General features: G+C 39.6%; 1 protein-coding gene across 1 annotated transcript; it reads left to right on the forward strand.

The window, feature by feature from the left end:
* The first annotated feature begins 2,708 nt into the window (after positions 1-2,708).
* LOC149832096 (putative glutamine amidotransferase GAT1_2.1) lies at positions 2,709-14,641 on the forward strand. The gene is made up of 6 exons (XM_090013156.1): positions 2,709-2,802; positions 3,182-3,915; positions 5,172-5,369; positions 5,502-5,730; positions 8,669-8,687; positions 14,500-14,641. The coding sequence occupies exons 1-6, from the start codon at positions 2,709-2,711 to the stop codon at positions 14,639-14,641; spliced, it is 1,416 nt and encodes a 471-aa protein (XP_089869282.1).
* Positions 14,642-15,574: the final 933 nt, after the last annotated feature.

Consider the following 15,574-nt stretch of genomic DNA (forward strand, 5'->3'; position numbering starts at 1 on the left):
TGAAAGGAAAAGAATTGAAGTACCATGGTTTATACTAGCCCCATAGGAAAGATATGTACGAAGGAGTGGTAACCAATGTCTGCACTTGTGGAGGGGTGACAAACAATTTTCCTATAACAGTTGGGTTACATCAAGGATCTACATTAAGCCCTTTCCTATTTGCTATAGTGATGGATGAGCTTACGAAATCAATTCAAGAAAATGTGTCGTGGTGTATGTTGTTTGCTGATGATATTGTTTTGATTGATGAGTCTAAAGTTGGGGTTAATGCTAAGTTAGAATTATGGAGACAGACATTGGAGGCAAGAGGTTTTACGTTGAGTAAGAGTAAGACAAAATATATGAAATGTCGGTTTAGTAAGCAACGCAGTAGTGATGAGAGTGTAGTGAAGCTTGTCGAGCAAGAAATATCGGTGGATGACTGTTTCAAATATTTGAGATCTATCATTCAAAATGATGGAGAAATTGATGGAAATGTAAACCATAGGATAAAGGTTTGGTGGATGAAATGGAAAAGTGCAACTGGAGTGTTGTGCAATCGTAGAATGTCAGTGCGGTTGAAGGGAAAGTTTTATAGGACGACAATTAGGCCCGCTTTATTATATGGTACGGAATGTTGGGCTGCCAAGAGACATCATATTCAAAAAATGAGTGTAGCTGAGATGTGTATGCTTCAATGGATGTGTGGAAATACAATAAAAGATAAGATTCGAAACGAGGAGATACGTAAGAAGGTAGGTGTTGCATCCATTGAAAATAAGATGAGAGAAAATCGTTGACGGTGGTTTGGACATATTCGGCGAAGGCCTAATGATGCTCTAGTTAGAAGGATGGACAAATGGAAATATATATTAGTCAAAAGAGGTGGAGGTAGGCCTAAGAAGACTTGGATGGAGATGATAGGAAAGGATATGAAGGCTTTGAACCTCACCGAGGACATGGCATTGGATAGAAATGATTGGAGGAGAAGGATTCATGTGGAGGACCCAGAATGATTTTCTTTTTTGGTTCATATCGCCGACCCCAATTGTTTTGGGATGAAGGCGTAGTTGTTGTTGTTGTTGTAGAATGTGTTTAACCAAAATCTATGGGCTGGACTAGGCCCAACTTGTGAGTCCAGTTAACTTGCTTTATTGGGTCAGCAGGATCCATATCCTAGTAACCTAGCTTGGCCTTATCAGGACATGTCTAAGCTAGATGAAGCCAAACTACATGCAGCAAATCATACATAAGAGAGTGTAACAATGCAGATCAGGACTGAGTCGCCAGACCAATGCGAGGATCCACATTTGGCCATAAAGATCCAGGTCCATTTTTATGATGGAGCAAGTATTTGAATTGAGATTTGATCAAAGATCTGATTAAATGGTTAAATTTAAAACACATGACATGTATAAATTTTCTAACTAAAAGCATAGTAAAATTAAAAAAAATCAAGTATATAGGAAGTTGTTAAGGGAATTTTGTATTTGGTAATGTCGAAACCCTAACTTTTACTGCTTTTACTTCTTTAATGTCCCCAAAAGTTGGACCAACAAGGACATGCAAAGTAAGACTTGGACCCGGTTCAAACCTTAAAACTTTTATAATCCTTATCCTAGAAAGGATTGACCAAATTCGTTCACCACACAGACTGGCAATCTAATCCATTTAGTATAATCTAAACTTAGATTATTAATCCCACCAGCCCCTCCACTAAGACAAACAGGACCCGGGTCGAATCCAACTTTGGATTGACAAGACCGATGAGTGTATCGCCACGTCACCACCTTACATCTCAAGGAGCTAGTTGCTGACTCACACAACTTACCCACCGGGTCTACCAGTGGATAAGGCACTGAATATGATGACTTAGTACCAATAAACAACAATAGAAACTAAATTAAGATAAGATAAAAAATTATCAAGTCCAGCCCACATTAGGTGGAACACGGGAAGGTAGTATTCGGGTCCTATTTCGGGTCGTACGCGGCGCCTCGAAGAATGCATCTGCTGGACTGCTTCTCTGGCAGTCCTCACCCTTCTCACTCGGCATTCAGATCTCAACCACCAGTTTTTAATGCCCAAGAAAACCCTAATTTCTCTAGGCCTAACAATCATACCCTTGGTTCTGGAGCCCTTAAGATTCGAATATCCGAATCCAAAAAGATCGATTGGGGAACCAGAATCTTGGTCCAAATTGAGGTTTAGTCCTTGTAATATGCTCTTACTAGCTTCTATGAACTGACCCGGTAAAGATCCAACCCGGTCCCCGAGTCAATGATATGTACAGTTCTGAAATATGGATAATAAGAGAAAATCCTCCAAGTTTTGTGATGATCTCTTATGGAAGAGAAGAAATCTAGAACCTTCCCATGGTTTTATGCAATCAATGGACCAAATAAACTTTATATATTTTTTATTTCCCATGTGATTGTGTATCATGAACTATGCAGCGTCATCTCTGCAATATCGTGCTGTCCTACAATAGGGCAACCACCCTCAGCACGGAGGTCACGATCTTTCTCCTTTTTTCTCTTTTTTATCGGCAAGGTCATGATCTTCTTTAACCAAATGGCTTTCACTCCCTATAAATAGCTTCTTCCTCCTCAACGTTGAAGCATGAAATCGTTTCACCGACCTAGTGAAAATCATTAAACCGATCTACCGATCTACCACAATCACCATAGTCATCATATACCATCATCAACATGGGAAACCTTAAGGACATGGTGGCCTCCAGAGATCTTTCCATGGTTCTGCCAAGGGTCCTCATCGTCTCTAGAAGATGTGTTCGTAAGAACAAATTCGTGGATTTTGTAGGTAAAAAAAAAAATCCTCATAAAATCTATTTTGTTATTGGTTAAAAAAAGATGATACCCATCTGAGATTATTGTCTGTATTCGTTTCTTATGCATCTTCTACTGTTTAGGTGATGCCCATTTGAGATTAATGTATGTATTTCTTGTTTTCTTATGCGTCCTGCAATGTTTGGGTGTTACCCATTTGAGATTATTATTTGCATTCTTATTATCTTATGCTTGTTGAAATGTTTAGTTTATACTCATTTGAGATTATTAACTGTATTCATATATAAATGTTTGGGTGATGCCAGTTTGAGATTATTTCTTGAAATATTTATGTGATACCCATTTGAGATTATAATGTGTTCTTATTTTTTTCTGTATCTTGAAATGTTTAGGTGAATACCATCTTGATCTTATTGTCAACTATGGAGCTGTGCCGGTAATAGTCCCCAGAGTATCAGGCATTCACATGCTCTTGGAGAGTTTTGAGCCCATCCATGGCGTGCTTCTATGTGAAGGAGAGGATGTGGACCCTTCTCTCTATGAATCAGATTTTGATGGCCTCACCCCACAAGAGATCGAGGAGATCAAGAAGCTGCACTCTAGTGATACTGCCATTGATAAGGAGAAGGACTCCATTGAACTCCAGCTAGCAAAGTTATGCCTTGAAAGGAACATACCCTATCTGGGGATCTGCAGGGGGTCTCAGATCCTTAACGTTGCATGTGGGGGTATCCTTTATCAGGACGTAGAGAAGGAGGTCTCTAGAAGTGGTGGGGAGAGGGTAAGGCACATAGACTATGATAATTATGATGGTCATAGACATGTTGTTAGAGTTCTAGAGAACACACCACTAAAGGCTTGGTTTAAAGATTCTTTGAAAGAGGATATGGAGTTGAGAGTTAATAGTTATCATCATCAAGGGGTGAAGAGGCTGGCTGAGAGATTTATACCAATGGCCTTTGCTCCTGATGGGTTGGTAGAGGCATTCTATGATCCAGATGCCTATAATCCTGAGGAGGGTAAGTTCATAATGGGCCTGCAATTCCATCCGGAACGGATGAGACATGAAGAGAGAGAAAATCCAGAGTTGGCTTTTGATTATCCGGGGTGCCCTTCTGCTTATCAGGTTGGTACAAGAGCTGCTAAAAGCAGGTTTAGTTTCTTTTTCTACATTGCACGTGCACCGGATGCAACCGGGCCATATGAATCCATCTGAGCTTTGAAATATGCATGAGCTCATAGCGCTCATTGATGCCTTGGTGTCATTTGATTTGACACCCTTTTGTCCTTTTATATATATGGTTTCTGATCTACAAAAAGAAAGTATGAAAAACGAAAAATGGTTTTACACTCGCATGTTCTCTATATCTCGTACACTTTTCTTCCTGACAGTTCTTATAAATGCCGCATTGGTCACAATAAAATCTTTTAGTTTTTATGAGGGAAATTACTACATCAGAATTTGGGGACTTCCCAAGGATCTGCTTTACAATTTTTTAATCTGTATTGGGGTAATCTTGATGCTGCATAGTAGAAAGCAGGAAAGAGCTATTTGGTAATTCAGTCGAACTACTTTGATGAACTTGCTGATACAGTGACCATTAAACCAATTTATGAGGCATGTTGGGAAGTTTATGTTTTTCTTCTCTGGCACCCTTTTGATAAGCTATGTCTGATGCCTTGATAAATGTTGCTTCCCGACAAATTTACAAAGCTTCGCCACCTTGGTGAGGTCTTTCAAGGATATAAAGTGTCTTGACTATATAATTTCATATAGATTTCTAGTTCTTACTGTTATATTTATTCTCGGTGGTTACTTCAACTATATGGAAGGATTACAAAAAGCGACTGTATTTTAAAGATCTATTGAAACATAAAGATTGAGCATGTCAAAGTGGTCTAAATTTTAGTATGTTTCTCATAAACTAATTGCATAGTCTTCACTATGTCACATGGCTGCGGGTGCGGATGTGGGTGCAAATGCAGCGATGCAGCTCTTCAAAAAAACTTGAGTGCGGGAAGGGTATATATATATATATATATATATATATATATATATATATATATATATATATATATATATATATATATATATATAATTTTTAACAATTTTAAGTTAAGACTACATGTGTGTATTTATGTATTTATATATATAATATAAATAAAACTGAACTTGATTAGGGTTAACTGAATCTACTTTTAGACAGAAATACACCTTAGTGGTTAACTTCACCTGACACAAAGGAAGTTGTGTCGAAGGGTGCGGTGCCATGTTAGAAGAGTCCGTGTTACATAGTCTTTACTCTTCTACATACCAAATGGAATACCAAAGCAAACTAGAAATCTTTGTTCTGATTGATCTTCTTATCTTGGTATAACCAGGAATTTGTTAAGGCCGTGATTGCTTACCAGAAGAAAGTGAACGGTGAGATGAAGGCCTTGAAACTAGATGGAGAAATGGAGAAGAAGAGAAACATAATTGTTCGGAGTTTCTCGGTGGCCAGGAATATATATACGGCTGGAAGCTTTAGGAAATCTCTCGAAGACCAAGATTTGGAAGCCGGAGCAGAGTTTCTAGAGGTACAGATTTCCAAAAATGTTGAAGATCTACACAATCTATTATTGTGAATGATTGCATAATGTTCATTCTATTACTGCAATTTCATTTCCTGTATGATCATGATTGTTGTTTTTGTGTTGCTTTTTCTTCAGTCAAGTGCTGCTTTGAGATTACAGCAAGAGAAGAGGTTGAAACAGATGGGAGCAACTGTTAGGAATGCATCCTCTTATATGGAAAGGTTGAAGATGAATGAAGAGAGGGAGATTGCAGCAAGAAAGATGATGTCCAAGATATCCATTGAACAGCTCTCTGATCTGCTCTGTTTCTACCGCATGATGGGTCATATTTGCTCAGAAGTGTTGGAGAAGAAACTCATGGCACCTTGACATGGTTGTTTAACCAAGAGGTCATGTAACTGTATTCAGTGTGTATGCATCTGTAGTTCCACCCCTCTATTGAGGCATGGAATACTTTTCACTAGCACCCTTTGTAATTGGGAACTCAAAAACAGAGCCACAATTTAATAATCTATTACTGTGATGGTTTAATAATTATCAAATTTCATTTACATTTCTTCTGTTGTTAGGAATGGATCTTGGGGCATAGCTTGGATGATTTAGATTATGCCTGAACCAACAAGCAAACTACACAAGGTACTGGATTTTTTTTTTTTTTGAGAAGTAAAGCCGATTTTATTATATCAGAGTAAGAAAAAGATCTTAAAGCAATGAGCAATCGACCACCAGCATTACAAGGAGGGCACGACAGCCGGCGAATATGAGATGGATCCAACCCAAATCCATCCCTGGCCATTTGAGAGCAAATTACACAAGGTGGATTGAAGTACTATATTTTCAGGCATTTATTAACAAAAGAGAGAGAGAGAGAGCACTTATTTGTGAGGATGTTAAGTTTTGATAGAACTGAACCATTTTAGTTTTTGGGCTTTTGACTTCTTGATTCAGTTACTTTACCCTCAAATTCCCAGCAATTGAAAGTCACCTTCTCTACTCATTAAAACATATCAAATGGAGTCTTGGAGTGAAAGTATGCCTTACTAAATGTTAATTACCTTACCAAATGTGAAGCAGAAATCTGTGACCTAGAGAAAATTGAAACCGTCCACATCCAGCTGATAATATGGACAAATCTTAGCTGTTAATTGGGCATCTCAGATTCAATGTAAGATGGAACCACCCTTGGTTAAACAATGGATTTGGTACTCCTTAGGTTGGTTGAGTGCTATACATGTCACGGGGATATTCTCAATTATTCTACTTAACTAGGTTAAAAACTATATATGTCGACAACAATACTTCAATTTATTCTTGTGTCGTGTCTTCTTATACAATATTTTATTCGAAAGTAGCAAAAGAATAGCATGTTCTTAGTCCTTTTTGACGTGGTCCTTGTTACAGGTTAATAATCGAATTTACAAATAAGAATAAGAATCATTTGTTGGAATAATCTAATGAGAGTTGGGAGTGCAACTTACTAAGAGTGGTCATTGTCTATCCGAACGAGTAGACATGAGTTGCCAGCTTTTCCTTTAGCCAATTGACGCCCTCGATGAGCCCAGGCATCAAGTCGAGCGGTAAGTAAAACCCTTGAACCACAAAGAGAATGAGAGACTGGTATCACACATGTGACTCTCATCAAGCTCTCATGGTCGTCTACTTATAGTGGAAAATTGATGGGAGGTTCTCATAATGAGTGGTTACCATGCATAGACAATTACGAGATCTCTTCATATTCTCATATTTATGTGCCCTTGTCAATACGGGTCATATTTAAGTTGGATTTGATCCAAAAGTTCAACATTCACCCACTTGACCCATTGACACGAAAAAGCACATTATCGAGGTTCGATTCAATTTTCATGTGGTGTTACATGTTATACTGAATCACAAGAACGAATCATATAGGTCATGAAGATAAATATCTCTATATGAGATGTCATTTTTTCATGTATTACAATATCATTCATTTTAAGTGTTTAGCATGTCAAAAGTACATTTATGAACACGTTGGTCTCTAACCCATTTTATTTGGTTCTTTTAATATTGTTATATTGTTATTCTCTTCAAAATGAGACACTTTACACATAATCAACAATGCACAAAATCATAGAAAATCAATTTAGTTTCAGAAATATGATCACATATGTAACACCCCGATCTGGAACCTCAGGAGTCCGAGTTCAGTTGGTATTACTTCCCAGAGGGGAAGAGTACAAAGTTTACACAGAGAAAACGTGGCTAAAAAAAAAACTTTTCATTTTATTCTCATAATCAACTTTTTCCTTACAGTGTTCATCATTCGTAACAAAAGAAAAATAAATACATTTTATTCAATGACAAGAAAATAAAATATACCAAATGCTTTGCCGAAAAATGATAAGTTGCACACGTCCTGATTGTGCTAAAGCCTGAAACCTACAATTGTAATTAAACATGGGGGGTGAGTTTACAACCCAATAAGGAATAATTATAAGCAAATAAACAATTAAACTTACAACTGTAGTTGACTCTAAGCCCCTAGTCTTAATTTAGTTTTCGACACACCACACAAGTTGATATATTTTAATTATCCCCCATTAACTTTCTTAAATACTCTCTCACAACAACTATCACTAGGTCGGTTATATCGGTCATAGCCGTCTATGGGCGTAATAACCCCATAGAACACCCCAATTATACATGTTGGCCAGACAATGAACCATACACTCCCAGTGGTCTCCGGACCACCAGAGACTGCAATGAACCACCACGGGGACCCCACCAGTAGCTAGCCGGGAGGTCAAGCTCTCAATCTCGGTATGATTCATGCTACATCCTAACCATGATGGTTATAAATCATCTCTGGTCCTCCAGAGTCTCAACACGGTGTGAGTGAAACCCTAAGTCATGACTAAATTCACACATTGAACCACATTCTCAAACTCATAATTAACTCGTTCTCTCACGAGTGATATCGTGATTGATCTTTACAATTCTTACTCTCATGATGACATTAGGACTCACACCGCTCTCACTTAGCAAGCAATGATATAGTGTCTTTACATCGTTAAATCATCGACGGCCCACTCTCCGTGGTGGCTCTGACCGCGAACCAGGTAGCCCTTGCCACAGGTTGCCACTTTCGGAATTTAAGGAGTCATGCATGCTGATCTCAAAATATTTATTCATACAACATGAATAGACTAAATGGGACTCTAATCTAAACATGGTCTCATCACAATGCATGATATTTAATGATCATATAAACATGCAATCATAATTCAATATTTTTTATCATGCATGATATATCACAATTAACATGCATATCACAACAAACATGTATATAAATTAATTCATAATGTCAAGCATGAAAGTTTATGCATGTTATGGTCTCACTCAAAACTATCATGTTAATCTCATAACATCTATAACCTTACAATAATGTGCAACGTAAAAATGTTTATTCATTTCTAAAATTGCTCATAACATCCCTTACCTTGAAGGCGAATCTATGATCTCTCTAAAATCGAGCCTCAAGAAGCTCTAACAATGTGATCTGGTTACATAAGATGTTCATATTAATGCACAAAACTTCATATGTTATTACTAAATTATCAAAATACCCCTTCCTGAATTTAATCATGAACCCTTGATTTCTGTATTACTGATTTGACTGAATATCATAGACTAGTAGATTTCTCTTTACGATACAAGACCAACGCACCAAACCTCACTTGATTCCGAGTTCGGGGTGCAAAGTTATATCCATTTTACTGAAATGGATCTCAGGTATCCAAATGGATGTTCTGGTAAATTTTGAATTACAATTTAACTCTAGAATTACTCGATCCAGATCTATCTGTGATTTGGATCCAATAAAATTCAACTTGATCCAGGACAGTCTGACTAGATCCAGAACAGTCTAACTAGATCAGAACCCGCATGTCTAGATCCAGAACATTCAGACTGGATCCAAAACATTCATACTGGATCTAGACCTGCCTGAATGGATCTGGGATAGTCTGACTGGATCTATACCCGAGACTGATCCAATTGGATCCAGAACAGGTCTGGTTTTGTTCGGCTGGATCTGAACCAAGAACCCTGATCCAGTAAGACCGGACCGATTCAATCAGACCCCGTTTGGATCAAACCGGTTTGACTCAAACTCGATTTGGTCTGAACCAATTCCCCATGAACCTGTTTCATCCAAACTGGTTTGGGTCCGAACCGGTTCGACCCAAACTGGTTCACCCAAACCATATATATTTGCCATCTCGGTTCGGTCTGGGTCACTCCAGACCGACTCAACCCTTTTTTTTTTTAATGAAGGCTCGGTCTGGGCATGATCCAGACTGGTGGGTTCGGTCTGGGTCACGCCAGACCGACCCGGTTCGGTCTGGGTTGACCCTGAACCGACCCTGTGTCTTTTAAAAAGAGCGAAAGGGGTTGAGCCCCTTCCGATTCCCAGGTGCAGAGGGGTCAGGCCCTGTCGACCCTCTCCTCTGCTCCCATCCGGGCATGGGCCGGCAGCCAGGGCTGGCCATCGACGTCGGCTGGTCGTCGGGGCCGATGGCCCTCTCTCTCTCTCTCTCTCTCTCTCTCTCTCTCTCGCTCTCTCTCTCTCTCTCTCTCTCTCTCTCTCTCTCTCTCTCTCTCTCTCTCTCTCTCTCTCTCTCTCGATGCAGAGTACGGAAGGATCTGCATGAGGGTTTTTATAACCCTCACGCAAGGTGAGGGGTTGAGGATAAACCTCGCCCTCCTCCCACGGATTTCGGGGGTGAGGTTTATCCTTACCCCTTTTGAATTTTCGAAACGGTTTTCCCAAATGGGAAACTGTTTCTTTATTTTTTATTTTTTTTAATGCTTATCCCCTCCGGTGTTTTCGTCGGAGGGGTTTTTATAATTCTACCTCTCTTAAAAGAAGATTCATTCAGAATCTTACCTGGAAACAAATGTGGAAATTGCTCACGAATGTCAGATTCACGCTCCTAAGTAGCCTCCTTATTGCTGTGATGACTCCATCTAACCAATACTAGAGATAACTCTTTGTTTCTTAGCTTTTGTACTTTTGTGTACAGAATCTCTTTGGGCTTTTCTCTCATACTTAAGTCATCTTGTATATCCAATACAGTCTTGACTGCATCTAATATGTGGAAGGAATCTGGCATATACTTCCGCAACATAAAAACATGAAACACGTTATGAATTCGAGATAAGAAAGTTGGTAAGGCTAAACGGTATGTTGTTTGACCAACTCTTGCAAGTATCTCAAAGGGTCCAATATATCTGGGATTCAACTTTCCTCTTCGACCAAAATGCATCATTTTCTTAAATAAAGATATCTTCAAAAATACGTGGTCACCTTGCTCAAATTATAACTCACGATGTCTTTGGTCCGCATAACTCTTTTATCGACTTTGCAATGTAAGAAGATGCTCTCGAATGAATCTCACTTGGTCTGCCATCCGTTGAACCATCTCGAGACCTAACAACCTTCTTTCTCTGACCTCATCCCAACACAAGGGAGTTCGACATCGTCGACCATACAATGCCTCAAATGGAGTCATGCCTATACTTGCTTGAAAGTTGTTGTTGTAGGCAAACTCCATCAATGGTAGAATATCATCCCACGAGTCACTATATTCTAAACTACATGCACGGTGCATGTCTTCTAAGGTCTGAATGGTTCGCTTTGACTGCCCATCTGACTGAGGGTGAAAAGTTATACTCATTTTTAATTGTGTCCCTATTGCTTCTTGAAAACTTTGCCAAAATCGTGATGTGAACTTTGAGTCTCTATCTGAAACAATCGAATCAGGTACTCCATGGAGTCTAACAATCTCTCTGATAAACAATTTAGTCAATTGGTCACAAGAGTGAGTTATCTTATAGGCCAAAAAGTTAGCCGACTTAGTTAGCCTGTCAACAATCACCCATACTAATTTCTTCTCATTTTTCGTCCTTGGAAGCCCTGAAACGAAGTCCATCGAGATATCCATCCATTTCCACTCAGGTATGGAAAGTGGTTGCAAAAGACCATTTGATCGTTGGTGCTCAATTTTCACCTGCTAACATACTAAACACTTGCTAACAAACTCAGCAATGTCGCTCTTCATACCACTCCACCAAAATGTATCTTTCAGATCTCGATACATTTTAGTGCTACTAAGATGGATGGCATATCTAGAATGGTGTGCATCTTCCAACAATTGATTTCTAAGCTGGTCATCCTTAGGAATGCACACTCTTTGACGAAATCTAAGAATTCTTTGATCATCAACTTTGAATTCTGACTCCTTATTCTCTGAAATCTTTTTTCTTATTTGAGCCAGTTCTAGATCTAAGGGTTGTTTTTCCTTAATTTGCTCCTACAATTTGAATCTCATAGTGGTTTGCACGAATAACAACTGACCTGGTAAGCATTGAGCTTCTGCCTTTTGATAAGCCACCGAGGAAAATAAATCCCAATCTGCGAGTCTGGCCAGTGCTCCTGCCTTTCTGCTAAGAGCATCAGCGACTACATTTGCTTTATCTGGATGATACTTCAGCTCAAAATCATAATCTTTTAAAAATTCCAACCATATTCTCTGTCTCAAATTCAAATCTCTCTGCGAAAATAAATACTTAAGGCTTTGATGGTCGATAAAGACCTCAAATTGTTCGCCATAGAGATAGTGCCTCCATATCTTAAGGGTGAATATCACTGCTGCTAGTTCCAAATTATGCATCAGATAGTTGACTTCATGAGTTTTAAGTTGACGAAATGCATAAGGTATCACTTTTTCGTGTTGCATCAAAACACAACCCAATCCTTTGTGAGAGGCATCACTATAAATAGTGAAACCTCCGAATCTAGAAGGTAAGACCAACACTGGGGTAGTGGTCAAACGCTTCTTTATCTCCTGAAAACTCTGCTCATATTTATCGTTCCATTTAAACTTTACGTCCTTCTTTGTGAGCTTTGTCATGGGAGCCGCCAACAAAGAAAATCTTTCTACGAATCGTCGGTAGTACCCAGTTAATCCCAAGAAGCTGTGAATCTCAGTAGGATTCTTGGGTCTAGACCAATTGGTGACTGCTTCAATCTTTGCAGGGTCTATCATAATCTTGTCTTTAGAAACAATGTGTCCAAGGAAGAACACTTGTTCCAACCAAAAACCACACTTAGAGAATTTGGCATAGAGTTGATGTTCTCTAAGTGTCTTCAAAACTCTCCTCAAATGCTCTTCATGTTTATCTCTCAAGGTAGAGTATATGAGGATGCCATCGACAAATACCACCATGAACTTATCTAAATAGGATCAGAAGACCCTATTCATCATATCTATGAAGGCAGTTGGTGCGTTAGTTAGACCAAAAAGCATGACCAAGAATTCATAATGGTCATATCTTGATCTGAATGATGTCTTAGCCACATTTTCTTTCTTGATCCTCAACTGATGATAACACGATCTCAAATCCAACTTTGAGAAACATGCAACTCCTTGCAGTTGATCGAACAAATCATCAATTCTCGGCAATGGATATTTATTTTTGATGATTACTGCGTTCAATTGACGATAGTCTATACACATGCGCAATGATTTATCTTTCTTTTTAACGAATAGGATCGGAGCACCCCAAGGAGATACTGACAGACGAATACAACCTTTCTCTAATAGTTCTTGCAATTGTTCCTTGAGCTCCTTAAGTTCTGCAGGTCACATCCGATAGGAAGCCTTTGAAATGAGCGATGTTCTTGAAACTAGATCGATTTAAAATTCAATCTCACGATCAGGAGGGAGGCCTAGCAGGTCTTTCAAAAAAATATTATCATATTCATGAACTATGTCTGCATCTGATATTGTGAGGTCTTCTCTCTCTTCAGTTTTCATGTAGGCCAAGAATCCCATGTATCCCTTCTTAATATATTTATTGGCCTTTAGACAAGATATGATAGCCAACTTGAATAACTTTCTAATACCCTGATATGTGAAAGTGGAGGTATGGGATATTTGAAAACTGACACACTTTCTTCTACAATCGATAGTGGCATGATGGTCTGACAACCAATCCATGCCCAAAACAACATCTATATCTTTAAAGTTAAGTTGCAACAAGTTCACATGCAACTCACAATTTTTTATTTTTACTACGCAGCTAGAATACACACTATCCACAATGGTGGTTGCTCCTATAGGTGTCTCTATTAAGTAAGAAACACTCAATCGAGAAGGTGCCACGGGCAACCATTTTTCAAAAGCTAAAGAAGTGAAACTATGTGTGGCTCCTGAGTCGAATAATATACGAGCAAGAACACCAGAAATAAGAAGTGTACCTTTAACCACCTCAGGGTTGGCAAAAGCTTCTTGAAAAGCAGTCGCATAAGTGCGGCCTGGTACTGCCAGCTTCGGCTTTGGTAGAGAGTTGTTTCTTCGATCAGGTTGTGGGCAATCATTGGCATAATGACCCATCTGTTGGCAGTTAAAACATCTCATGTTTCTCAAGTCATATTTACCCTCGTGCCTCTAGAGACCACAAGTCCTGCAAGCGTTGTCCGACTGGGTCGACTTCTTGATCTTCTGCCGCTTGGCTTGTTGATTGCCTGCATTCTTAACTTATTTACCCTGATTCTGACTAGGGGTTTGACCTCCGCACTGTCTCCTGTTGTCTCGCTGGAATCTTCCTTTAGGCTGAAACTTTCTTCGAGAGGACTCTACCATATTATCACCATTATGTTGGGCCTTATCTTCAGTCCTGGGTTTTTCCTTTGCTTGGGGCTTCTCATTCGTTCTCATCTCCCAAAACTCATACCTGAAGGCGTAGTCTATGAGCCGACTGTATTTCTTTATTTGTTGTGGCCCGACCAATCTCAAAACTTTGGGTCTCAAACCCCATTCGAACCTCCTGCACTTTTCTTTCACATTTGCCACTAAGGACTTGGCAAAATGGGAGAGAGAGTTGAAACGGACGGTATATTAGGCGATCGTCATGTCACTCTGCTTCAACTTTCTGAATTCTTCTTCCTTTTCCACCCTCTGACACTTTAGAAAAAATTGCCTGTAAAATCTCCTCACGAATGTGGACCAAGACAAGTACATATCTGACTCCAAGGTATCCCTGATGGACCTCCACCAGTGTTCCACATCGCTGATCAAATTGGATACAGCTATCTATACCCTTTGATCCTCTGGACATTGGATGGCATCCAATGCTTTCTCTACTTGCATCAACCAATTCTCCGCCACGACACCGTCAGGAGTGCCATCGAAGAGTGGAGGTTGCATGTTCTTGAACCTCTCAGCCCATGAGATGATGCCAGAAATCATTGTCTGAGGTTGACTTTGTTGGACTCGGGTCTTTTGCAAGAGTTCATACAATATGCGGTTGGTAGTGTATTCTGGCGGTATTCTCGTACTTTGACTCATCGGTGATCCAGGTGAAATCTCCATACTTTCTTCTCTACCCTCTCGGAAAGTATATCTCTCCGGTGTTTGAGTTGCCGCGTGACTTCCCTTAACTTGTGCCCCTTCCGAAGTAGGAGATGATGAGGGTGTCATTCGCGACGGTCCGCCAAGGAACTCCCTTTCCCACTTGGTCGCTACCGTGTCCTTTGATAGGTAAGATGTTCCTCTGCGAGTGGCTATTGATACTGTAGGGAAATATATTATCACGTGATTCGTTGGTACTTGCACGAAATTTTATCACATATCATACAATATATAAAAATCATTCATTTTATTCCATTCATAAATCTCATAAATGTACGAGAACATCACTAGTAAGGAAAGAAGAAATAATGCAATTCAAACAATATGACTCGACTAAATAAACTAGTTAATCTTAATTATTCTTCAATCCATCTGAAGCATGGCTTGTTTATTGTGTTCCTTTGAGCCTGATGCTGGTGAGTCTCAAGAGGAGCGTCCAGGTCGTACTGGGGCGAAGCAGGAGTATAAGTGGGTGAAGAAGATATGTGGGTAGGTGTGGCATGTGTGTATGTAGGTGAGGTAGGATCATCAATCGGGTCTTCATCCTCGCCTTCCTTTTCCGAACTCTCTGATGTTGCTCGTCCTTGCTCAAATCCTGGGCCGCTTTGGTTGGCTTTTGCTGCCTGTCGAGCTGTTTCAGCTGCCTGAAATGCAAATCTCTGAGTTTCTTCAGACAGAAACTCTCCTGGAGGTAGAACTCTCTGGTTGCCCCCACTCATGGCAGTCTCATAGCTCGCTCGGAACATATGTCAT

The sequence above is a fragment of the Nuphar pumila genome, chromosome 7 (genome assembly GCF_984573655.1).
Source record: "Nuphar pumila chromosome 7, dmNupPumi1.hap1.1, whole genome shotgun sequence".
In the NCBI taxonomy this organism is placed as follows: Eukaryota; Viridiplantae; Streptophyta; class Magnoliopsida; order Nymphaeales; family Nymphaeaceae; genus Nuphar; species Nuphar pumila.

Bases quoted from the DNA above. Each gene is read 5' to 3' on its own strand.
- LOC149832096 (XM_090013156.1), top strand. From the start codon at position 2,709: ATGGTGGCCTCCAGAGATCTTTCCATGGTTCTGCCAAGGGTCCTCATC. The intron at 2,803-3,181 runs GTAAAAAAAAAA...TGAAATGTTTAG, and splicing joins CAAATTCGTGGATTTTGTAG to GTGAATACCATCTTGATCTT. The intron at 3,916-5,171 runs GTTGGTACAAGA...TGGTATAACCAG, and splicing joins GGTGCCCTTCTGCTTATCAG to GAATTTGTTAAGGCCGTGAT.